The sequence below is a fragment of the Pteropus vampyrus genome, unplaced genomic scaffold, assembly GCF_000151845.1.
Source record: "Pteropus vampyrus isolate Shadow unplaced genomic scaffold, Pvam_2.0 Scaffold36, whole genome shotgun sequence".
NCBI classification, from domain to species: domain Eukaryota; kingdom Metazoa; phylum Chordata; class Mammalia; order Chiroptera; family Pteropodidae; genus Pteropus; species Pteropus vampyrus.
In genome coordinates this window covers 11,642,367-11,668,670 of record NW_011888817.1, presented here as the reverse complement: position 1 = coordinate 11,668,670, position 26,304 = coordinate 11,642,367, and the positions used below count along the sequence as shown (strand labels likewise).

General features: G+C 38.9%; 1 protein-coding gene and 1 pseudogene across 5 annotated transcripts in view; both read left to right on the top strand.

Moving 5' to 3' along the window:
- The window catches only part of KIAA0319L (KIAA0319 like), an 88,048-nt gene that overhangs the window by 5,760 nt on the left and 55,984 nt on the right, over positions 1-26,304 (top strand). For 4 of the 5 annotated variants that reach the window (XM_011357954.2, XM_011357956.2, XM_011357953.2 and 1 more), the window contains exon 3: positions 22,953-23,479. In XM_011357954.2, the coding sequence (XP_011356256.1) occupies positions 22,953-23,479 (527 nt within the window). Of the gene's footprint in view, positions 1-9,333; positions 9,389-22,952; positions 23,480-26,304 lie in introns of all 5 variants that reach the window. The other variant, XM_023529355.1, reaches the window with a different exon arrangement.
- On the top strand, positions 11,931-12,046 carry LOC111738261 (annotated as a pseudogene).

Sequence of the window (26,304 nt, the reverse complement as noted above, 5' to 3'; positions counted from 1 at the left end):
CCTTCCTTCCTTCCTTCCTTCCTTCCTTTCTCTTTTATTATGGTGACATTGGTTAATGAAATCCAGTAAGTTTCATGTATACAATTAAACAATAAGGCATGTATATATTGCATCGTGTGTTCACCGCACATAGTTAAATTTTTTTCATCTCATATTTGGCCCTTTTTACCCCATCCACCTTCCCACTCCCTCAAGGACACATTTAGATAGTTGTGAATGAGAGCATTCATCAATATTCTTTTGTTCTCTGTTGCAAAACATAGCAACAACTGCCCAACAATAAAGGAGGAAGAAATTATGGTATGTCCACATACCATAATTTACATGGTAGAACGTCATCCATCTTTAAAATTCATAATTTAGAAGAATAAATACATGGGAAAGTGCTCCTATGTTAACTGATAAAAGCAGAATATACAATTGCATATTCACTATGCTGCATATTTTGTGAAAAGAAAAACGTTTTTATGTACTAGAAAACAATCTAAAACAAGATATGTAACTAAATGTTTATATATTTTTTGAATAGTGGAATTATTATCCTTTTATACTTTCCTGTGTTTTCCAGATCTTTTTTCAGTGTACATGTATAACTTTTATTTTATAAGGGAGGAAAAAGACCTACCTGAGAAAGCAACAACAAAACAATAGCAGCAAAAATCGATAGCTCGAGTCAGTATTTATCTACTCATGAGTTTGTTCAGTTTTTACATGCATTCTTAAGTTTTCTCTGATAAAATATATTCTTGAATGTTTGCTCTTGTCATTTAGCTCATGGATTGTATGGATAATTCCTGAAAAACTAATCAAAATAAGGCAGCTTTCCAGTTATCCCTATTCCTGTTTACCACTTGGCAGTTTACTCCATCTCTGGTAGAGCCCAGGCACCCATTGACTTACATGTAATGGGCTTCTTTTTTTATTATTGCTTTTGGGTTCAGTGCTGAAGCCCACTGCTTGAAAGCAGTGATTACAATTTGTCTGTGTTTTCCTTGTGGGCCATTGAATCACTATTTTTCTGTTTAATGTTATTGTTAAATGGCTTGAAAAATAGCATTTTGGACCTGGGGATTATTAGTATCTGGAGACAAATGAGGTGACCCCAAGAGTTTGAAAATTACTGTGATAGATTGTCAGCTTCTTGAGAGCAGGAATTTTGCCTCTTTTACTTATGCTAGGTATTCCTAGCAAGTACTGATGGCTGGGCACATAGTAGATGCACCATAAAAATATATGTTGACTGAATAAATTAATAAATTAGCAATAAGGGAACTGTCCTTTGAGAATTAAACTTTAAAATCAACACAATCTATCATTTGAGATTTAAAGCTTAGAATCAACATAATCAGAGCAGAAGTATGTGAAGGCACCTTAGGGAGACACAGTGCCTTTGAGACCAGCAAGTTCTGGTTAAAATAATAACAAATATATTAACATATCTAAAGAATGTGCATATCTGAAGAGTTACATGTGCATGTGTGTAAGGGACGAGAGGGCCTGAACCAGCCCTAAAACCTAAAACAAGGAGAGTCATCGAGGCTAATGTAGTCCTAAAGCTAACAACTGGCTATGAAAACTTTTACTGATGCTCCCCTGCTTCTGGGAAGTAGATTACACAGTTAGTTAATAATAAGTGTTTTGAGTGAAGAGAAAAAGTATTCAATTCAGAACCAGTTTTTGAGAATTCATTAGGAGTGTGGTTTTAGGCTAGGCACAAGGGTAATAAGGATGAATGTAACACAGTTCCCTGGAAGAACTCCCAGTTTAATGACAGACAGAGAGAGAGAGCAAGCGAGAGAGCAAGCGAGAGAGAGCAAGCGCGCGTGTGCATGCATGTGTGTAAATACTATGATGCGGTAAGTGAAAAGATAGAAGAATGCAGTGGCCGGAATGCTGCTGAAACCAGGGAGGAAATACTCAGCTTAGAGGTGAAGGGAGAGAATTGAGGAATTATCCCCAGACAAGCTGATGCCTGAACAGATTTTTGAAGGTTGAATTTGAAGGATTTAAGGGGTATTCCCTAAGCAATGGGAATGCAAGAACAAAAAGGTGAAACAGCCCAGTATATAGCAAAAACTCTATATGCAGTTTAGTGCTGCTGGAGTATAAAGAGCAGAGCTGGAATGGCAGCTCCGGAAGAGGTAGATCGTGGCCAGATCATGAAGGATCTTGTATATGTGCGAAGAAGCTTTGGTTTTAATCTTTTTAGGTAGGTAGTCTACAAATTTTTTTTTGATTACACACTCTAATTCACAAAAAAAAGTTGAGGATTTACCCCAATATATGTTCATTTATACATAATAACAAGTACCATTGAATTAATGTCTAACGTATATAAGAGATGCCAAAAATAAAAATTTAAAGGGATCAACTAAAAAACAAATACAAATAGTTTTAATATCTTCTTTTCATACCCCAGTGATTTGTCTTGTGCACCTCTTGTACGAAAACACTACTTCGGAGATCATTGCCTTAGGGAGTTGGGAGCCATTGAAAATTTTAAGCAGAAGGATAATACTGGTTAATTTCTAGATCATTTTTTGCTGGAATATGGAAGAATGATAATGGTGGAGATGGGAGGAAGATGGAAAGGGGAGGGATGTCAGGGCTAGAGGTAAGGGTATCTATTAGGAAGTAAATCAAGTAGTCCGGGAGAAAAGTGATGAGGCTCTCTGCCTTCAAGGACTCTCTCTCACTGAAGAGAGTAATTTTTACTCAATACGAATCAGTAGTAGTGCTAAATAGATGGGTAGAATTTAGGAGTTCTGTAGTAAGAGATGAGAGGAGGTTATTATTTTTTCAATTAAGGTATAACTATCTAATCCCAGAACATTCTTCAAATACCTCAGAAGAAACCCTCTAACCATTAACAGTCACTCTCTATTCCTCCCTCCCCTCATCTTTACAAAGACTGGTAAAACAACCAGATGGGTGCATTTTTAAAATTACATATTTATTTAACAAATACTTACTGGGCCAGGCATGTTCTTTGTGAGGACTCTAGCCAAGTCCCTGACTTAGTCTTTCTGGCCAGTGAAGCTTTCTGAAAGAGCAGAGTGCATGTGCTGGCCTCATTCTCCCACCTCTGTCCTCCTCTGAATCTAGTGGGGTCCTGGCTTCTGCCCAAACCTTGGCTTTTGCCAAGGTAACTGTGACCTTCCTAGTTGGAGACCTATACTTTTTACCTTACTTAACATCTCTGCTGCTTTGGACACTTTCACATACTTCTTTCTTGAGACCCTTTCCTCAGTCACCTTAAATTATTTGTTCTCCTTCCAAAGCCAGTGCACTGAGCTTTCTAATTATTCTTTCCTCATTCCCTTCTCAGCTTGTCCCTTAAATGTTTTGTTCTTCAGCATTCTGTTTCTACCATTTCTTGTCTCACTCTTGTGCTCTCCCCTGGGCAGTCTCATTTTTTCCTATAATTGTAACCTGTGCACTCACTGCTTCCAAATCTATAACAGTTCATTCACTTCTCTCTGAGCTCCAGACTACGTGGCCATCTCTGCGTCACACATCTCCAACCAGATGTCTCATAGCTACCTCTAAGTTAATATATCAAAACTGAACCCGTGATCTTTTATCCCTCTTCCTCCTTTTTTATATTCTATAACTGGGAAAAGACCACTTCCACTCATGTTATGAAATAGAAATCCCTGAGCCATTCTATATTCCTTTCTCTACTCCACGTTCCGATCACCGTTCATGGAGTGCCATCTCATGTTTCCAGACAGGGTGCTCCATACCTCTTCATATGCCATTATCATTCTGCTTGATGTATTCTGATTCAGGTAAATAGCTTTTTTGATGCTTTCCCTGAGATCCCTGGTTTGAACTTGTTCTTTAATGTTCTCATAGTGTCTGTGCATCTCTCTTGTATTATACCATGTTATACTGCATGATTTAGGCTTTATGAGGAGAGGTTCAGAGTAGGTCTTGCTCTAAAGTGTGATCTCCTCTAAGGTGAGGCCTTTCTGGTATCCGCTGGTCTACAGCATTAATGTGATTTCTTTGCTCTGACAGAGCTGGAGTGCTAAAGTGCTCCTACCTCCTTCCCCCAGCTCTGTGTGACCTCTAGTGATTCTGTTTTCCTTTCAGCCCTGAGGCATCTACTATCTAATAATCCTCAGGTGGTCTTGTCCTGTGCCTTTAACTATACCACCCCTCAGCCTGGCACGGATCCTCTCAATAGATTTCTGGGGCCTCCTCTTTCCACAGCTCCTTTCTCTCCAGTGTCTCTCACTCAAATTCTAACTAAACTCAGTTCTCTGCTTCTTGGGCTCAGTGAGACTCCTCTGTTCTGTTTGGGCTCCAGCTTTCTGTGCCCTGGTTGTGAGGTTGCTCCAGAGAATTGGGCAGTTGTACGGCTCACTTCAGGTTTCCCTTATCTCAGGGATTATAGCCTTGCACTGCTCTTATTTCCCAAAAACAGTTGTCTCGTATATTCTGTCCAGTTATTTATGGTAGATGGTGAGTCTGATACTGGTTACTCAATCATGGCTAGGAGCAGAAGTCTGCTATGATTACTTACATATGTGTCTGCTTCATTTAACTGTCTTACTCATAATTGCATTCCTAGCATCTATCATATAGTAGGTAGCAATAAGGTTTATTGGGTTAACTTAAAGATAATGCTGGAAATAGTAGCAATTTGGAATATACATATTAAAGGGAATCATTCTTTCCTACTCTGTTTTTCAATATTAGCTCATTAAGTGGGCACTTGACTTCCCAGGAGGGAACAATATTTGGAAGGAAAAGTTTTGCTCTTTTATCTACCTTTTCTCTGCCTCTCTTCAGAGAGAAAGAATGGAAGACTGATTTTGCTGATTGGTAAGTCTGGAAAAGAATCCTGTTGTATGGAATAGCCAGTCTTTAGCATTTGCATGTATTCTCTCCCTGCCATGTTCTCACTGATCCGCCCATGCCAGAACAATCTGCATTTGTCCAATAGGGTAAATTTAATTTAGCCTAGGAAAGTATTAGAAAGCTCATTTGTGGTTGTGCATCTAAGCTATGTTCTCTAGTCACCTTATCACTTCTTATAAAGATATTTTGATCTCTATCTACCTCTGTCATGGTTTATTTTTTAATTAGTCTCGAACTCTGGGTGAGATTAATTATCACCCTCAAACCCCACAGAGACCACAGATGGGACAAAGACAGCTCCTGGCTTGGCAAGAGATCTTTTCCCCACTAGTTGTCATTCCTTTTTTGATCTCATAACTGCTTGTATTTGCCCCTGGCAGACAGAAGGCACCTGAGCTCACTTTCCTTCTTTGCCCCTACCCTTTGGTTGTGCTTTGAGAATAGTGGCTCCTGTTGGGTATACCAGTGGTATCTTTTTCCTTTAAAAGAATTAAATACTTTGAGCATCCATCAGTCTTTTCTTCAGGAGAAAAGCATTTTCAGGAGACTTTTTAGGTAACATTATATATCCCTGCCCTTCTTGCTGGGCACCTAATTTAAGGTGGATGACTAATGGAGTATATCTCATAGCAATGAGCCTTCAGCAGGAACTTTCTCCTGCCAAACTGTCCTATATTCTTAACTACTTTTCAGTACAGGAAAGTAATAAATTATTAATCGTAAATCTGTCTCCTCGGATTGTAGGATAATGACTTGAGTACATGGTAACTGGGGGAAGGTAGAGTTTTCTGGCTGTTAATACAAACCATGCAAGTTTTTTGATTCTGCAGTTCAGCTAGCGTTGAGTAAGTCTATGGGATCTTGTTATATCACAATTTAATTGAGCAAAGTAAGACAAATCAGAATCCTCTAATGATAGCCTCTCTCCCAATGAAATGAAGTAATTACCTCTTGTTTAAGTACTCTTCAGTAAAAGATAATCATCTTAAGTTCTTCTCTCTATCTTGGAAAGCTATCATTTTGGTGGGTTCTTTTTGCCCTTTAGCAATAGTATGTAAACACAAACTTATTTCCTAACAAAGAGAAGAAGGATAAGAAAATGGCATAATTGGACAGTAAATCCAGTTCAGTTTAAAAACTTTCTTTAAATTGACTTTCCTCAGGAATTCCTCAAGGGAGGAAATAATAAGATAGTGGAGGAGTTTATAAAAACAAAATAACAATTGCAGGGCCAAAGCAAGGCCTTTTGGCTTATTTTGGAGATTGTATAAAAATCTTACTAATTGGAATAGTCTTCAATTTGAGGCATTGTGTGGAATTGGCAAGAACAGGACCAAGAAGTATTGTGTGGTTAATGTTAGGACATTTTTTCTCATGTGAGTAGTATTGAAGAATTTGGGTCATGATGTATAGCTCTTGGTTTCAGGGCCTGCCTTTTGAACTTGCTTTCTGGACCTTCATCCAAGAGCTTCTTGAAGAAAAGTCAACCCATGTGGTTAAGATACTTTAGCTACTTTCGATACCAGACAATACTGGATAAGTTTTAGAGAGAAGTTAAGAATTGTTCTTAATCACCTACCTATTTATCAGCTGAGCAAGAAGCAGGAGGCAGAGAGGCCAAGACTGTGGAGCATGGACTCGGAAGTCAGACAGTCCTGAATCTGAGTCCTGGTTCTATTATATCCTAGTCGATGTTACTGAAACCCACCTTTTATCATTGTAGACAATACCTGTCTACAAAATGGTAACGACAGTGCCTCTCATAGGATTGTTGTGAGGATTAAAGAAAATGTTTACAAAGTGCTTAGCCTGCTTCTAGGTGCATAAATAACAATGTTAGCAGGATTCATTATAGTATGGTAACAAAATCCTGTTTGGTTGAACTCTTGTCTAATCCCAAAATGACCCAGTGGGCAGCAGGTTTGAGGTCTCTACTGGCTTCTTAAATGTTTGTTCGGTGGCATCTCAGTCCCTACATTTTTAAAAGTATAATGTAGGCAGCTGGCCTTTCTGCATTGTCAAGAAAAGTAGCCTCCATTTGTATAGTTTTACAGGCCTGAGGTTGGTGGAAGCCCATGACAGGCTGAACTGTGTTGTGCATTATTGTAATATGCCACTAAGAAGCGTGACTAGCTACTTGTTTCCTCCTTCAGCCAAGGATACTTTTCCTCTGGAAGAGGATTTTGTTCTGCCACCAGGACACTACCTGCCCCTCAGCCTTGGTTCATTTCCTGCAGCACTGACGATGTGCCTGGGCTCGGCAAGGCCTTGTACCAGGCTAGGCTGGCTCTGTCTGTTGGTCAGGACAGTGTTTTGACTGGAGCTGATTCAATAGCACTTTTGGATTTTGTATCAGAAGTAGCGTGCGGAGTTAGTCCCTTCTTTCTTTTGAAATGTATTTATTGGGATTCCTACAATCCTAGGCATTAGAAATGCAGTAGTGAGTAAGACATGGTCTTTGCCTTCATGGAGCTGGCAGTCTGCAGATTTCTTTGTCATTTCTTTGTCTCTTTGAGAGAGATGATGTTACTGGTATGTAGATTTTCTCCAAAGAGGCTGAGGCTTCTCTAGGGTCCCAAAGTAATTCAATGACAGAGACTCGCTCTTCCTTGTAGAATCCTAGGAATGTAGGGAACTAGGTAATTTGATGTCTCAAGCTAGTCTCAAAGAGGAACCTTCTGCTAAGAATTATGTAGGTGAAGCCCCTGTCTACAGTAGGATATATCTCCAGCTTTCCTTTCAATTCAGCCCATTCTCTTCACCATTAGTAACCCATATACCTGAATAAGCTGTGAAGGTGGTTATCTACATATTTGGAAAAGAAAACACTACAGCTGCAGCCTTTGCCACTAGTTTGGAAGTGTGTGTCCTCGGAGATTTCATGGGTTTTGGATCTACTTGGCCAGTCAGCTCTTGAAAGTCTTCTCTGCTTAAGGGTACGCCTTCCTTTTTGGCATCAGGCCCTCAGGTGAATATTTCCAATGCTTAGCATCTAGTAAACACTAAATTATACAGATCCTGAACTTCTTTGGTTAGTCACGAAAGGAAACTATAAAATACCCTGAGAACGGATTATAATGTCTCTGCATGGTGCATTAACCATCATAGATGCTGTCCTAGGAGATACAAAAGCAGAGAAGAATGCTGGCCAAGGCCTATCTGAAACTCCATCAACTGCATACTCTACCCCTAAAGATGGGTGCCCAGCTTACTCCAGTTCCTCCTTTTAAACTTTCCCAGCAAATGATAGAATTTTAAAGAATGTCTTCTTTCTTCCAACTAGCTTAACATTATGCTTTGATTCTAAACCAAAGCAGCACATTTGAGTTTGAAGTAACTGTGTGCTCATGGATTCTTTCTTTTAGGGATTAAGGGGAATGACTGGTATTTTCAGACCTGGGAGATGGGGAGTGTTTATTCTGATTTGGTTTTACTTATGTAGCTCTAATTTCAATTCATGTTTAAAATTTTGAAAGGACTGCCATTCTGCCTGTTACATAGCTCCTCTGGTTTTTAAATTTTATTATTTTTATTATTTTTATTTTTTTTTGGATACAGTGTTTATTGTCCTTAACTAAGGGTAACCCAAGCCAGCTGGAGACTTATGGAAGTGGAATGAGTGAGTCTTAATCAGAACCAATGAGGCAGCCTTGTAGAGAGAAGCCGGAAGAGCCATATTCCATTTCAGAGAGCTGAGTAATCTGCATCCTGCTGGGTCAGTCTGTGGCTTTTGGCCGAAGCAAAACAGTCCCCTGTGCTGAAGCAGTGCAAGCTTTTCTTCTACCTGTGCATTCCACTTCAGTCTCTTAACTGCTTGGTTTTCGAAATTGCTCTCAGCTGTGCTCTCCGGAGTATGCTTAAGCTGCACCCTGACATTTCTCATCGTGCACTTTTCAAATAACCAGGTGCATTTTCATATTACCCTTCTCTGAAAGGTTAAAGGGAGTGCTTGGCCTCTAAGCTTAGATAAGCACCCCTTGAACAGGGTTATTTGCCCAGGATGGTCAAGGCAGAAGCAAAGGTTTTCTGGCCTTTCCGTGGAGACTTTAGCTGACAAGTATACACTCCTTCCCTTTCCCAAGCTGTTTTGATTGAGCTGTTTCACCTCCACTATTTCATATTTCATGTGGGGGTTGCTGCCTTGGCAGCCTGGCTGCCTCTGTCAGTGAGGAGGGAGAGGTAAAGAGTGAGGAAGGCCCTCTGTATTGATGTGTTTTCAGGGATGTTCCTGTGTGTCTATGGGGCAGGGGAGAGGGACAGATAGACACACACACACCGAGACACATTTAGATATCCTTATGCCCTTCCTAGAATTAATGTTACTTTTGACGGAGCAGAGAAATTCGGGTATTTTACAGATGAGGATAAGAAAAGACCAGTTTCTGTGGGGTTAGAGTGAGTCCATACTAGATAATTTGGTAGTCAGGAGTATTAACCATTTGCCCAAATGTTTATTTTTGTCAGTAGAATGTGTGAATCACAATCAACTTGAAAATGGAGCTATAAGTAAAAGATACATGTAAGTACATATCATAAAAAATGAAGTCTTTTAAAAGCCACATCTATAGTAAATAAGCCAAACAATATCAAATTATCTGAATGTCAGTGCTGCATTATATTGATGACTTTAACTAAATTACACATTTCTAATATTTGTGATCCTTGGTTCTTTTATATGTGTTGTCTTAACATTCGGTTCCTTAAAATATGCTTACTGAATTTTAATACCTTCTCTAGGATGTTTAATTCACTTAATGATAATTAATATCTAGGTATTACATAATACTATATAGATACATAATTCAGGTCAACAAATACTGTCCCCAGCTAAAAAAACCCACTTCCTGCCATCAGAGTTCACAGTTTGGAGGCTGAGGTAGATGTAAAAACATAAAGTAGCATGATAAATTCCAAGATGTGCTATGGGAACAAAGAGTGGGGCTGGGAAGAGCTGAACCCTGCTCTCTAGCAGGCTGGTGAGTCAGTAATATTCTAATCCCTTTGAACTTCCTTCTCCCGGATTCATTTGAAGTGGTTTTTAACCTGCAGAGCTCTTTTCACTTTTTCATCTCGAGAAGGGTAGAGGGAAGAGTATGCACAGCTCTGTAAAGTCTAGAGAATAAGAGCCTTAAGAAAATTATTTCTGTACAGATACAGATTGGCTTTGATATCATTTAAATAAAGTGGTTCTCAAAAATTCTAAGAATACTAACTACTCACACAGTTTCGCTTTCATTTACACACAGATGAGAAAGCATCTGTAGCTCTGCTTTTTATTTGCTATAAGCAAAAAGTGGTTTGAGATATTTAAGTATTCGAAGCTTGGTTGTATTGAGTCCTCACATGTCCCAGTTCAGCCCACTGCATTTTTTTTTTTTTATGACACTTACATAATACTCCAAAAAGAGAGATTTTTAATGGATAAATTGACATAAACTTTTCCTCTGTTGGCCATTTCTGCTGAAATAACACTTCATGGTTTGCTATATTATTTCCTTATTTCCTCCCAAGCTTACTGCTATTTTATTTAATTTACATCTCTGCCGCAGCCCTCTAAATGGCCTTCTCTTTAGAAACAACAAAACCAGCCAGCAAAAAAAAAAAAAAAAAAAAAACCTTCCCCAGAAAACAAAGCAGTGCTCTGATTCAAGGTTCACTGTGTGGGTTTCAAAAGAAGGTTGGTGTGATTGTGATGAATGCAAATAATTTATTAGCCCTGCAGTCAGAGACAGCAATCAACTGCAAGTTCTTAGCAATAACATCTACAGTGGGCAATACAGGGAATTGCTAGATTCATGACACCACATCTAGGTGCTTTTCTCTTTAGAAAAAACATTTCCTTTCTTTTTAGAAGCATTTTTTAATGTACAGGCCAAAGTTTGTTATCATTCGATACCTGTGATTTTTGAAGTACAAAGACGGTGTTACACAGAGAGGTGTGGGTTCCTTCATGCTGTGGCTTGGAGGCGTGCTCTCCTTGCTGATAGCATTTTCCAGAGTCTTTTAGTCATAAGGTGGTGGGAGAAAAAGCTTAGCAGGAGATTCTGAGTTTATCACACGCAGGAATGTAACCCCCTTCTTACAGTTTTTTTTTTTTTTAAGTACATGGTTAAGTTGTTTGCCATCAATCTGCCTTTAAATATTATAAAGCCCTTGAAGACTAGATCATTTCTGAGCAGGTGCCTTTATGGTAGGAGAGCTATTTTCAGCTCAAACTTATAATTCGGGTGTGAAAATGGGTTTGGACTAAACCTTAAAAGATAGGTCTTTTGAAACTTAATAACAAACATATCCAATTAATGCAAACTTCTGATTAATAAGTATCGGGTAGAAGCTAACTGCATTAGACTTGTGATAGACTGCTTTCTGTATTTTTACCGAGGTGACTAGAACTTTGAGAGTTTTTTTTTTCTTCATCATTATTTAGAAGAAGGAAAACTGAATGGATCTAGATGTCATCAGTGATGGATGGCTCTTTGCTTAAGTGAACTGGGAAGCTGTTCTCCACCGTTTATTCAGAAGGTTCCATAATGAAAGCCCATCTTGCTTTTGAGTCGAGTGGAGTGGTCTGAAATAAATAGCTCAGCAAACTGAAATTTGGTTGATCCTTTCATGAGGAAAGATTACTTTGAGATTTGAAAAGATTTTTCAGTTTAGTGTTAAGACAGGAAAAGCTGTTTCCTAGTCAGTTATATTAGATTCAGTTATCTTCTCTTAATCCATTTGGCTTTTCATCACTCACTTTCTCGCTGCACATCTCTCATCATAACTCCCATTAAGTGCTTTCTCCACTTTAATTTGAAAAGCTCTAATTTCTTAGTGAACTGGGAACTTTGCTTTTCTTTCCTGTTCCTCCCTTCTTTTGTCGAAGGCAATTAATTAACATTAAGGTTCTGTCTCAAATGACTAAAACTCAAGTAATTCCATCTTGGAACTAACATCTTTTGCTAGATTTTGTTAGTTTAAAAAAACACAATGTGGTTTCATAGTGTAGCGGTTAGCACGTCTGCTTTACACGCAGAAGGTCCTGGGTTCACGCCCCAGTGGAACCACGGTCCATGGTCTACGGCCATGCCACCCTGAACAAGTCCGATGTCTGATCTCGGAAGCTAAGCAGGGTTGGGCCTGGCTAATACTTGGATGGGAGTCCACCTAGGAAGACCAGGTGCTGTAGGCATAAATAATAATAAATAATAATAAAGAAAAACGCATAAATTTATTTAAATATTGGGTAGACTTTTATAATGAACGAATAATTCTTTGAATGCCTACTATATACCAGGTGTTTTGCTGGCCTACAAATACAGAAATGCAAGATACAATCCTAGCACTTAAAGAGGGCAGAGCGTGTGAGGTAGACAAACAAATATGATTCAGTGGGAGAAATACTATGATAGAGGTATATATAAAATATGTGGAAGAGAGGAATCTTGGGATGAAGGTTTTATCAAGGAAGACTTTCTGGAAGAAGTGGTACCTGAGCTGAAATGCAGTGTAATAACAACAACAAAAGTAATGGCAGCTAATATTTACTGAGCTTTCACTACGTGCCAGGCATTGTGTTAAGTACTTTGCATAACTTATCTCCTTTAATATCTGTAATACCCTGTGAGTTAGGTACTGTTGTCATCATTCCTATTTTTTTCACATGAGGAAATCAGGAAATTTGACCCAAGATGACCTAGCTAGTAAATTGACTGAATCAGGAGTCAACCCCAGGCAGTCTTATGTCAGGGGCCAAAGCCTTACCAGACTTGTGGCGTGGAGGCCAGAAGATAGAGTGAGATGGAATAAAGGTATTGATCTTGATATAAGATTTTCTTTTGGAAACAAATTTTTAAACTCAATTTTCTTTTTCTTATTTTCATTTGCATTTCTTTTTTTTTTAAATTAAATTTATTGGGTGACATTGGTTAATAAATTATATAGATTTTAGTTGTGCAATTCAATAATACATCATCTGTATATTGCATTGTATATTAAGTCAGATCTTCCGAGGGTTCTATATAAACCTCACCTTGGAGACTGGATGTATTATATTCTCATTAAACCAAGATTAAATGAGGGTGGTTTTTTTATATAGTTCTTTTAACCTGGAAAGTATAGTTATCCGCTTTAATAAATGGGTAGATTAAAAGAACACTTTTCCCTTCTTTTGCCTATAAATATTGCCCCCTTCTAAGAAGCTATGATGGTACTATTTTTCTCTTCAACAATTTGCCACAATCCAGTACCTCTGAGGCTTAAGTGACAGTCTTAAAAGAGGAGGACTTCCTTTTCTGAGTTTTCTTCACTAGAGAAGTGCACCAAGACAGGTTTTGTGATCCAGTTGTTGGAAGCTTCCCCCCACCCTCCGCCCTTCTTGCAGACAATCAAGAGTTAATGCGCATAGTGACTGAGAGGTATCTATTTATTGGTCCCTAGTTCCATAGGGAGTTTGTCCTTGGTCAGAACGGTCTTTGGGAAAAATGGAAACATTACAGTCAAGGGAAAGGAGTCAGAATATGGTAACAAAGCACACGGATTCTTGTTTAGCTGTTAGTTTCAGCAAATCACCTGCACCATAGCATTTCACAAACTGTGCTCTTAACAAAGCTAGGCACACAGCAAAGGTGATGAATAGTAATTGTTTTCTTTTTAAAGGACTGCTTTGTGAGGCTGCTGCCATCTTTCAATCTAACCAGTGTGCAGTCGAAAAAAATGTTGGCCCTTTTGAAAAAGAAGAGAGGACAATGGTTATTACCCTGGCTTTTTTCAAACTTTATAATACCTCATTGTGCTCTTCAAAGGATTTAGTTACCTCCTCTGCCTGGCTTTCTGAATAAGATAACCCCTGCAGGAGATAACTGGCGTGGAGAGTAAAGTGGAACATTTTTTGTGTTTGTTTACTAGTGGGTGTGCAGGTGACAGACATGCTGACAGTCAAAAGGAAGGTGAAGGGTGCCCCCTGGGGTGGTTTGTTTTTGAACAGTTCCTGTGAGTTTTTCTGGGGATTGATAGTATGCCTGCTTGTCTCATTTTCATACGGCAGCCATCTTAGCTGAGACCTACTACTTCTGAGAGAATGCAGACTTCTGATGATAGCTCCAGGAAGACAGATGGTATTGAGCCACTGACTTCAGCACCAAATATAAGGCTTCTGCCCTACCACTTGGTAATAGTGTATTATAATTATCAAAGGAAAGCTTTGAATGGATTCTTGACCATATTATAAAATTATGAGTTTTCGAGAAAAGAATTTTAGTTTCAATGAATGTTAAAAGTAAGTGCACATCTTGCCTATAAAATGTCATAACCATGTATTGTTTTCCACAGAAACTTGGTTCCCCTTGCTGCCCCCACCCCCAAATAAAATAATTTGCCAACTGCTTTTTTTTTGGTGGGGCATTCTCTCTACTCTCAATCCCACCATCTCAGCCCTTCCATTGGGATACAATTTGATGAATTTGGTTAAAGTGTGACTCCCCAGTGACCTTAACAGTATGGCTCCTAAGATAGGGGGCAGTCTGTCTTTGCTTTCCTCTTGGTTGCACAGTTTCCAAGTTAGCTGGAGAAGTTAAGCTTGTTACCTGAGGTTTAAGAATGCCAGAGGCAACAGCACGGTCTCTAAATAATTCCAAAGTTTTTCACAGCTTCCTAAAAGTATTTGGTGAATTTCTTTCTGGCAGTAATTCATATATTCTATAGACTTTTCTACTCTGCTGCTTGGAATTATGAAACCTGGTCTAGATTTATTAGCATTCTGCCTTTCGAGAGGTGGTAATGATAAGTAAGCATTGCTAATTCCAGAACCTCCTGTTTTGGGGATCTTCCAGGTAATACATATGGGAGTTCTATATTCTCTACTTTGCCATAGTTTTAGAAAGAAAGGGATTGGCTTTGCCTCCTATTCTCAGCCTGGCTAAGCTTTCTGCATGCTCCTACCAACAGTGAGTTCCAGACTTTCACAAAGGGTTTTTAGTCTAAGGTTCTACCAACTGTAAGCCCTTTCTTTGTAAGGATTTAATATTGCTTTTGCTTAGGCCCTGGGAGCAGAGCTAGGCTATGGTGGCTTGGGCAGGGAGAGGAACTGATCTAAAATTGACGCTTATTTTCATCTTACCTTTTATCCAAGTTACATCTAGAATCCAATATTGACTCTACGAATGATTCCCTGCTTCCTCGTTTGGTGAACTCTTTTTCTCAAGAGTAACTACAATGAAAACAATGAAAATTCAGTCTTGGAGAGGTTAAATTACTTGTAAATGATGGACCTAGAGCTGAAACTAGAACCTGTGTCTTTTAACCAATTTAGAGGGTTAAACATTTTTTAACTATCTAATAGGAAGAACTATGATCCACTGAATGGATGAAAAAGAACTGTTTTCCTGCATATTTTTGTTATTGAACATATAATGGAGCAACATTAAATAACTTTTAATAAAATAAAAGTAACTTAGTCAAAATCTCACTAACTAAACATGTAAACTGAGAGATCAGAGCACCTCCTTCCCTTGTTAGGAACTGTTGGGATTGATTTTCTTAGCAGTTTTCTTAAAGTTTTGTTGAGAGTCAGCGAAACTCTCCAGAACTCGCATTTTTTTAAACTTCTGGTCACTAAGTGCTTCTGACCATCTGTCTTTTCCCAGTCTCTATTCCCTTGAACTAAAACAAAGGATCAAATTGTCAGATAAGATTCACATGAATCAAAGATCTTACCCATAACTAAACTTTGGTAATAATTTTAAGAATAAAAAGGAGATACAAGTGAAGTAGGGAGAGTCTGGAACATTCTGTTTGGACCCCCAGGTTGTTCTTTCTCTTATTGAACATGTTCTCTCTAGCCCGATTAATGGTTGAGATCTCTGAGGCTTCCAGATCACTTCATAAAGCGGGGAGTGTTTGGGATATGAAACACATCTCTGTAGTATAGAACTGTACTACCAGATAGTTCTTTAGCTTATGTGATATTCTTCAGGGAGCCATGGAAGCAAAAGAAGGTCTTTGCAGGACAAACCAGTCCTGTAGTAACCCCACCCCTCCCGCTTTTATTGCCTCCTCTTTCAAAGATCTGGATTTAACTAGAGCTACTAGAAATAATCAAGGAATTAGATTTTTTGCTACCTTCCCTTTGACCCTGTAATCCTCGTAAATTCCATTGACCATTTTCTGTAAATCTATCCCCCAAATTCCATTGGTAAGATACCCTTCGTGATTTGCCTCAAAACTTTCACTCTTTTATACCAAAGATGGATAGACAGCAATCCTGTCATCGGTCCCTAGTCATATATTTCCATCTTCTCCTTTTTTCCTGGTATAAAGTGCCTTAACCATTATGATTTGTATGAGTCCAATTTGACATTCCTGTATAACTTTGTGCTTTTCAGTTTACTTGTACTTATTACCTCTCCCTCCCCAACTTTTCAACTGTGACAAAATACCTTGAGTTACAAATCCCCCCTATACTCACTCAGACTTGTTAGTTAAGACATGAGAGATAGGGAATATTCTGAGACCTGGCTTTTCCTTGGAGAAAGACACCGTTTCCCTCTCGCCTGCGGGCGATGGTTGTGCATTCTCCCATATTCCATGAGTGTTTGGAGGTGGAGCTGATGGCCTTATCACTCCTCACTGTCACTTCTTGAACATTACTCCTCCACTTTCATGTAAAAAACTTCTGCTCTTTGAGGCTTATACCACTTCCTACCGCTAATCATTACTCATCTACCACTTGTCATTCACCCACCTCATTTATTGTGGCAAATGGGCCTCATTTCTTTTTAAAGTTTTGTCATCAGCCTGGTTGTCTTCAGAATGACCTACCTGATACCTAGTTGTCTGGTTTCCTGACTCTTTGTTCATTCTTTTTACTTCATGCATATGCATACGTGCATTTATTTGTGCCTTCATTTGAAAAGATTTTTTGAGCACTTACAGTATAATGTGCCAAGTCCTGTGCTAGACTTAGAGACACAGTGGTGAGAGTTAAAAACAAACAAACAAACAAACAAACAAACAAACAGACAAACAAACAACCAGACACGGTCCTGTCATCCTGGAGCTTACAGTGTAGTGGGGAGGAAAGATATTGAACAAATGATCATATAAAGAAGTGTAACTTTATAACTGTTGTAATTGCTTTGAAGGAGAGGGGCAACAGGGCCCACAGAGTATATAGAGAGACCTGGCTTAGGATGGAGGTTTCTCTGAGGAAATGATGATTGAACTGAGACCTCATATGAGGAATTATTAACTGGATAAAGAGTTCAAGCTAGAGGGGGCAGCATGTGCAAAGCCCAGTTCGGGGAGGGAGCATGGTTCAGTTAAGGAATGAAAGGAGGCTGGTGGGTTGGAATATAGTGAAGGAGGGAAAACATCATACAAGGTGGGGCCAGAAAAGTGGGAGGAGTCCAGATCAAGATGTCTTTAGGTTATGTTAAGGATTTCGGTCTTCGTTGTAAGAGTCCATTAAAAATCTCATTATTTACATTTTTAAAATTTATTTTTCAAAACATAGTTCATGTACATTGTACAAATTCAAAGGGTATAAAGGATACTTAGTGAACCAACAGATTTCTCACTTTAGTCTCCCTGCTTCCTAGTTTATCCTCCTGAAGGCAGCCATGCCAGTTTCTTGAATATTCTTCCCAAAATATCCTATGCATAATTTATGTAAACATTATATTGTTTTTTTCCCCAACACAAATTGTAGCATACTATACACACTGCTCTGCACATTTCTTTTTTAATATAATGTGTCCTAGATATCATTCCACATCAGGACTATATAGAGGGGCCTTATTCATGCCAATAACTACAGGATCTTCCTTAATTATTTAACTAGCTCTCTGTTGATGGATGTATAAGTTATTTCCAATACTTTTTTTATTTTAAACAACGTACAGTAAGTGTCTTTGATATTATGTGTGATAATATATCTGTTCAATAAATTCCAAATTTAGCTACCTTTATAGAGGCTGAATTTCTTTCCTTCAGAGCACTTACATTGGTTTGCAGTCCTACATTATTATTCTGTCTGTTTAATCTCTCTCTCCCTCATCTATATTATGAGCTCCATCAAAGCAATTCCTAGCATGAAACAGATGCTCAGTAATATTTATTGAATGGATGAATGAATAAGGAGATAAGGATAATAGCTAGGGTGCCTTATTAATCAAACCTTTGAGGTTATCTTTTATACCATACAGAAACAATTTGCATCTCTTTAAAAATCAAAATAATTTGCAACTTATCAGTCTTCCATGAGTTAACAGCTAAATTGAAGCTCTACACAATAGTAAATAGTAAGTCAAACAAAAGTACATTCTCTTACGCCAAGGGTTAGCAAACTTCGTTAAAGGGCCAGATAGTAGATATTTTAGGCTTTGTAGGTCTTAAGATAACTGTTGCAGCTACTTAACTCTGCCATCATATAGAAAAGCAACCATAGACAATACATAAATAAATAAATGTAACTATATTCTAGTAAAAATTTATTTATAATAATAGGCAGCATCTGGAGTTGGCCCTTGAGCCATAATTTGCTCTTCTGGTTTACTGAATCAGGAATGATGTCTCTTTCATTCTTGATATTGTTAATTTATGACTATTCTCTCTCTCTCTCTCTTTCTTTTTTGTCATTAATCTGATTAGAGCTTTATCAGTTTTATTAAACAATGAGATTTTGGTTTTGTTGATTTTCTCATTGTTTTGTTTCATTGTTATTTTTATCTTTTCCTTTCTTTACTTATCTTAGGTATAATTTACTCTTCCCTTTATAGCTTTTACGTTGGAAGCATAAAAAAACATTTTTTTTTTTGCTGTTAAAGTTTGGTTTTTATTTTTCCAGATCTTTTTTAATGCATGTAATATATATGTACAAACAAAAAAGCTTCATTTTAAAAAATATAAGACCATAATATGTAGGTTTTCTGTAACTTGCTTTTTTAACTTAACAAGGTATCATGGAGATGTTTCTATGGCTGTATACAGAACTCTACCTCATTGTTTTTAATGGCACATAGTATTCTTTAGTAACTATTTCCATATTGATAGACACTTAGATTCTTCAAATATTTCACCTGTACAAGCTATACCATAATGAAATTCTCATAAGTGAGCTTTCCATGTTAGAAGTACACATGTTAGAAGTATATTTTTGATAAATGTATAATTTATTGAATATCTCCTCTTCAGTGCCCAGTAGGAATAAAGATTAACTGCTCTATGATTTACCACGCTAACTACAATTGATGGCCTTTTCTTTGTTATGAATTTTCTTACACTGTTTAAGGGCTGAACTTTGTGGAAAAGTCTTCCCACATTAATTACATTCATTAGGTTTTTCTTCAGTGTGGATTTTGTGATGTTCAGCAAAGTCTGAGCTGTACCTGAAGGGTTTCTCACCTTTCTTACAATGATAGGGTTTTTGTCTAGTATGAACTCTCTGATGTTTAATATGAATTGAGCTTTCCCATTGTCATTACACCAATTGGGTTTACTTCCACTATGAGTTTTCTGATGTCCAGCAAAAGAGATATACCTGAAAGTTTTTCCACATTTACTATGGTGATAGGGTTTCTTTCTTGTATGTATTCAGTTGATATCAGTTGCGCTCTTTCTTCCTAATGATTTTTCCACATTCATTAAACTAGTATGGTTTTTCATCAGTATGGATTTTCTGATGTTCCAACACAGTCGAGTTACCTCTGAAAGCTTTCCCACATTCATTACATTTAAAAGGTGTTTCTCCACTATGTATTCTCTCATGATGAGTCAGGGCTGCTTTCTGAGTAAAGGCTTTCCTACAGTCTTTACATTTGCAGAGTTTCTGACCAGTATGAATTCTCTGATGACTTTTAAAGGGACACTGTTCTTTCTGAAAGCTTTTGCACATCCATTGCATTTGTGGAGTTTCTTTCTAGAATGAATTCTGTGATGATTAATAATTATTGCATGCTTCTTAAGACACTTTCTGCATTCAATACCTCTATAAGGTTGCTTGCTTATGTGAATTTTATGATGATTTGAAAGAGACGAGCTATTCACAAAGGCTATCCCACATTTACATTTATTAGATTTCTCACCAGTATGATTTCTCTCATGGCTAATAAAGGGGGAATTATATTTGAAGATTTCCCTGCATTATAGCGCTTCTTCTCTGTGGAGCTTCTGTCCTCCCAGTCCAGGCCTGTATCAGTCATGACACTTTTTGTTCGCTCTTCCAGAGCAGATCCCTCAGAAATATTTTGCTGTAAGGTTGTCAGCTTTGCTTCAAGCCAGTACTTCAGCACTGCATAGGTACCTGATGAAACTTCTTGCAGCTTTGTACAGGGCTGTGCCCCTCACTCCATTTGGGCAATTAATTTTGGTTTGGAAGAGAGAATCCACACAGACACCAAATTCCCATAATTTTCCAGCATGTTCCTATACATGTCCACTGAATAACATGCAGGCATCTCCATTCAATATGGGTAAAGGACATAGCCAGATCTCCAAATGTCAGTAATTCCTGGATCTAGGGTCTTGGTAGTCTTGGAGGCGTCTGTCTCCTGAACTGTTCTCCCAGGCAAGGGCAGAGAATCCTGCATAAGCCAGTAGTTCTGAAGGCCAGAAGCCCCAAACCAAGGTGTTGGTAAGGTTGGTCATCTGAGACTCTAAATAGGATACTTCCTTGACCCTTCCTAGCTACTGGTGGTCACTATGAGTCCTCGGCATCCCATGGCGTGCAGCTGATTCACTCCAGTCTTTGTGTCTGTCATCACATACCGGTCTCCCTGTCTCTCTAGATCATTGATTTTAGGCTTCTTTTCTAAAACAAGCATTTAAACTTATAAATGAATGTTCCTCCAAACATTGCTTTAACTGCACCCCACAAATTTTGATAGTTGTGTTTTAATTTTTATTTAGTTCAAAATATTTTCTGATTTTCCTCATGCTGTCTCAACCTACAGTTGGCAGAAATTAGTAGTCAGTCAAAGACTGAAGGAGACCATTATCCAGATGTCTAGAGCTCTTTCTCTGCATAGCTTCCTTTTTTCTGGTAGTTTGTTCCAAAATTCTAGCTATCACAGTCGCCCTGAACTCTTTCCTCAGTTCAGCAAGGAGTTTGCTTGGGGTCTCCTTCCCTGTGCCACAGTCTGGAGCTGCCTCTGTGCAGAAAGCCAAGGTGGTCGCAGGGCTCACTTTGTTTGTTTCCTTTTTCTCTGGGATCACAGTCCTGGACTACCTGTTCAGTGTCTGAAAACAGTTGTTTCATATATTTTGTCTGGTTTTCTAGCTGCTCATGGTGGGAGGGCAAGTCCTATGACAATTTCTCCCTTAAGAGCAGAAGTGGAGGTCACAGTACATTTTTTTTAAAGTGAAGTAAAATATAGTGGCTTACAGAAAAGTGCAAGTTCTTTTTATCTATGTGGACTCTTCACTATGTTAAATATGAGAGAATTATTCTGAGAAGAATGATGGAAAGTTGATATAAAGATAACTGACAGTAGTTACTGATGTAACATTTTATTAATATCAACAAAGTCTGTACACTCATATAGCTAATACCAAGATTCATACCATTGGTTACTATGTGGGAAGATGGGTGAGGAAGTGAGGGGTATTTTCTATATCTCTTCATAGCTTTTTTTTTTTTTTTAGTTGCCATTTCTTCATCTTAAGAGGGTTCTCTTTATTTCTGGCCTTCTAAATTGCCTTGGCTGGTGTTAGGTTGGTACCAGTGTATCTTTAAAGAACAATGGTAGATTGGCTTCCCTAGCGCTTGCTCAGCTCAATAATTCAGAAGCCTGCCATTATTTTTTTCTAATCTCTCAGTTCACTGGTGTCCACATTTAGTACGTTGGTCATTTAGTAAGTATTTCTTGGGAGTCAAGTTGGCTTTGGCTGATCGTCAGGTTGTTGCTTTAGTTAGTCACAGTCCTTTTCCAGTTATGTGTGCATGCAGACATGATTCCAACTCTTCAGTGCTTTGATTCCACTGCATATTTTCTCTATATAATTCTAAAATATACTGTATGTTATAACCACAGGGCCAGAGTGAGGGTGAAGAAAGAGGAATTGAGTGTACAACATTTAAGGAGGCACTCAAGGACCGGTGAGCCAACCTTGCACCTACATAAACTTCTTGCACCTTCATTTCATCTGAGAATGAGAGCCTCCTTAAATTTTGTGCCTGAGACACCTCTCTTGCTCACCTTGGTTCTGGCCCTATGTATGGTGGTTACAGACATCTATATAAGTAAGACCTTAAAATAAACTCTGAATAACAACTTTCATTTAGAAAATGCTTTGACTTTCATCTAAGAAAACAGAAGTGAGGTAACATTTCAGGAAAATCGATGCCATACCTGAAGTAAATCAATAGCCCAAAAGTTTAACCATAAGTAGCATTAGCCAGAATTTTGGGCCATGTTATCTAGGTTAACCACAGTAGGTCACTGTTGTACTTCTGTTCCTTTACTTCTTATCATGATCTGGCTCGTTATTCATCTAGCAGAATCCCTCTCCTGATTAAAATTTTTGGTAAGCTTGACTATTACTCTGGCCGATACAGTGATATGCAAAACCACTTAACTTCGGCAAATGGTTAGGAAATGGATGAACCTGTAACCTGCAAGAGTACTCAGTTTGTGTTGCTGCCAGTTCAGTGGGGGAAGTAGTCCAGCTTGTTCAGCTACCTGCCCTTCTGGTCCCATAGTCCTCACACTGTCCCTGAGAAATGCCGTGGAGGTGAGTAGGAGATCAAATGGTGGGACTCTGCACCCTACCCCCATCCCTCCATACACTGCCACCAGAGTAGCTTTTTTTATTCATGTTTTTTCCTGTTTCATGAACTCAGTTCTTTGTAAAAGGCCTACGTGGAAGGGACTCATTGAGATGGGAACCAGTGATAAATATGGAGTAGTATTTCTATATGCTAAAATATCCTGAGCTGAAAAACACTCTCTTTTGCTTCTTCTGTTCCACTTGCTAGACAGCTTTCCTACTGTCTTATAAACCAGTCTTCAAAATAGCCTCGAATGTTGGCGTTCAGGGCTCTTTGCAGAACAGCAGTCTCTGTTTTTATTTCATCCTAAAATATTTTCATTCTTTGTTTTTAGATGCCAGTGAGAGCAGGTGCCAGCAGGTGAAGACACAATTTGGAGTTGGCGTGAGATCTGGGGGAGGAAATCACCTCTGGCTTCTTGAAGGAACCCCTTCTCTTCAGTCATGTTGGGCTGCCTGCTGTCAGGATTCGGCCTGCCATGCCCTTTGGTGGTTAGAAGGGATGTGCATTCAGGCAGACTGCAGCAGGCCCCAGAGCTGCCAGCCTTTTAGGACAGATTCTTCCAATTCCATGCTGGTGTTTTTAAAAAAATCCCAAACTGCAGATGATTTGGGCTTTCCACCTGAAGATGGTGTACCACATATTCTGGGACTAGATTGGAGCAGGGCATCTTGGAGGAGGCAGAGCCCTCCTAGAGCTCCACTCAGGCCCACTGTATCTTCCAGTGACCAGCAGAGCTTACTCAGGAAGCTTCGGAAGAGAGAGAGTCCTAGTGAAGAAATTACACCTGTAGTGACACAGCATTCTGACGTGAATGACTCCAAGGAACTAGGTGATCAGAATATCAATGGCTCTGAAGAGGTAAGCATGTTATGAATAAGGAGCAGAGAATCTGTTAAATCTGCTTTTATTTTTGGCACACATGAGCAGTGAAGCTGGTGTTTGTGGGCAGCGCTCCTGGGCTGAGGAGTGTATGTATAAAACTGCTTGGTGTCATCTTCGTGGGTGCTGCCCAGATGAACAAAGGTAATTTGACCTTAGAAATGATGTTCACTCCATGCAAGTGTGACCATTGTTTTGGTAAAAGCAGAAAGCTGCTCATTATCTAGTCTAAACTGTTTCTCGGCTACAGGTGAGTGCTGCTGTGTGGGTGTCAGTCTCCACCAACAATTCTGCAATGTTTTCTGCCAGATTGCAAAACACTTGGTTGATGTGGTTGCAGTCAAGTTCTCCTTGCCCTTCTCCTGCCTCTAAACACATTCCTTATGAGGTAGTTTCTATTCCAGTCGGAAGTAACCATGCCTGGTACCGCAGATTAAGACCTGGCCTGCTGAGCTGGGGAGCCAGATGTGGCCATTAGCCAAGAGGTCTCGGGTGAATTCTCACCAAGCTTTGTATGCCAAGGGAGATACCACCAGTAGAGTTTATCCCACTTATTATGTTTCTTCACTGTTGATCTTCCTAGGCAATGATTAAAAGGAATGACTCAACTCTATGCTCTGTCTCCCTTGATTGCTGTGACTTATTTTTGTATTTGTTTTGTCCTAGTTTTCTCTATCAAGTTGAAGCCAGAATGAGGCTTCTGCATGCCAAGCACTGTATGTGCTAATCATTGTACTATGTCATTTCGTTTAATTTTCATAGCAATATTTCCAAGTAAAGTGTTATTAGCCCTGTTTTACTGATGAGGAAACCCAAAAAGGTTAAACAGTTTGATCGTGCAACTAATGAACAGCAAACCTAGAATTGGAACTCAGATTTAATATTAAGAGAAAACCTTTCAGTGCAACATTAGAGATATAGTCTTAGGCTAAATAAGCCCATAAACACTTGTGGACACTTATTATCAATGTCAGGTACTTTTCTAAGCATTTGAGATGCAAAGGTAAACAAGACATGCCTTCAGAGAGTTTACAGGCTAGTGGAGACTCAGAAGTGAAGATAGGTATTTACAACAGTGTATAATAATTGCATAAGTAGATTTATGTACACAATACAGTAGGAACACAAAAGAGGAAGTGATCCACTTGAGCAGGCAGGTGGTGTGTATGTGGTGTGACTTGACAGAGATATTTAACTTATTCTTGAAGTATCTGTAGGATTTCGCTAAGGGATTAAAGGTAGTAAAAATATTCTGGATAGAGACACAGTGTATGCAAAGGCTCATAATAAATAGCAAATTTATTATGTGCAAGGTACTCTACTAAAAAAGGCACTGGGAACTTATGGTAAATAACATGAACATGATTTCTGCCCTAATAGACCTTACACTGTAGGAAGGAAAACAGATATTACATTTATATAAGTAGCATTAGCCAGTAATAAGTAAATAATTACAAGTTTGATGCAGGTTATGAGAGGATTAGTGCAGAGTGCCGTGAGAGCATCTAGCAGGGACTTAATCAAGACTAAAGAGTAAGGGCGGGCTACCCTAAGGAAGCAAAGTGTAAGTTTGATGTAGAAGGAGGAGTTAGGGAGAGAAACAGGCTGAGAGTATTTCAAGAATAGGGAATAACAGTTTCAAAGTTCGTTAGGTGCCCTAGAACATGGTAAGATCAAGAAAGAGGTTGAGAGAAGTTAGTTTTATTTGCCAAACAGCAAGAGAACTAGTGGGGAAAAAAGAGGCTGAGGGGCTTAAAAGAGGAAGATTGAGGCCTTCTTAAAATATTGGTCTTTATCTAAATCAGGGAACAATATGATCAGACGTGTTGATGTGTAATAAATAGACTGGAGAAGGGCAAGAATGTACATGAAGAAATCAAATAGGAGGCTCTTTAGGCAAGGGAACCGTTGCACTAGAGAAGGAAGCTGAAGGTACGGGAAAGGGGCTAAACAACAAATAATCCCTTAGTTCTCAACCTTTAGCAGGTGTCAGAATCACCTGGAGGTGTTATTAAAAACAGATTGCCAGGCCCCAACTCCACAGTTTCCAATTTAGTAGGTCTAGAGCGGGGCCTGAGAATTTGCATTTGTGACAAGGTCCTGAAGAGTGCCGATGCTGCTGGTGTGGGAACCACACTTCGAGACTCATTGACTGGTAGGGCAAGTGGGTTAGAATCCAGATCACAGAGCACAAGACTAGCCTTAAGCAAGAGGAGAGAGATCTCCTTCACTGTGATAGGAAGGAAGAAACGGGTGGATATAGGTTCAACTAAGGTGGGTTTTTAGGTTCGGTAGAAGGAAATTGTGATAGTTCTCATCTTGTTCCTGTTTTTTTCCTGATGTGAGATAGTTCTGAGAGCAGAAGCAGAGGTTGGTGGAGTGGGGATAAGTGAGTAGGGGCAGGACAATCAGAGGTTTAGAGAGAGTGGTAAAGGTCTGAAATAGCCATTGTGAAGAGTAGAAGATGGCAGACTAGGTAAGGAAATAGAAGGATTGCTGGGCAGCATTGAAGTTGGAGACCATGAATTTATCAGAGTGGTACTGACCTTTATAGTTGTATGACTCTCTTCAGTAGCTCTCAGCAACCTTGTCAAGAAAAGGCTGACAGTTTGATTCATCCAAGACTGGAATTTTGCCAGTCTTGTATAGAAGGAAATTGGAGCATGGAAATCGAGGTTGTCGTCAAGAAAGTGGATGAAAGAGAGAGTATTAGAAGATAGGAAAAGAGGAGAGGTAGATAAGGGTAAAGGGGGTCAAATATATGGTGACGGAAGGAAATTTAACTTTCGGTGGTGAACACACAG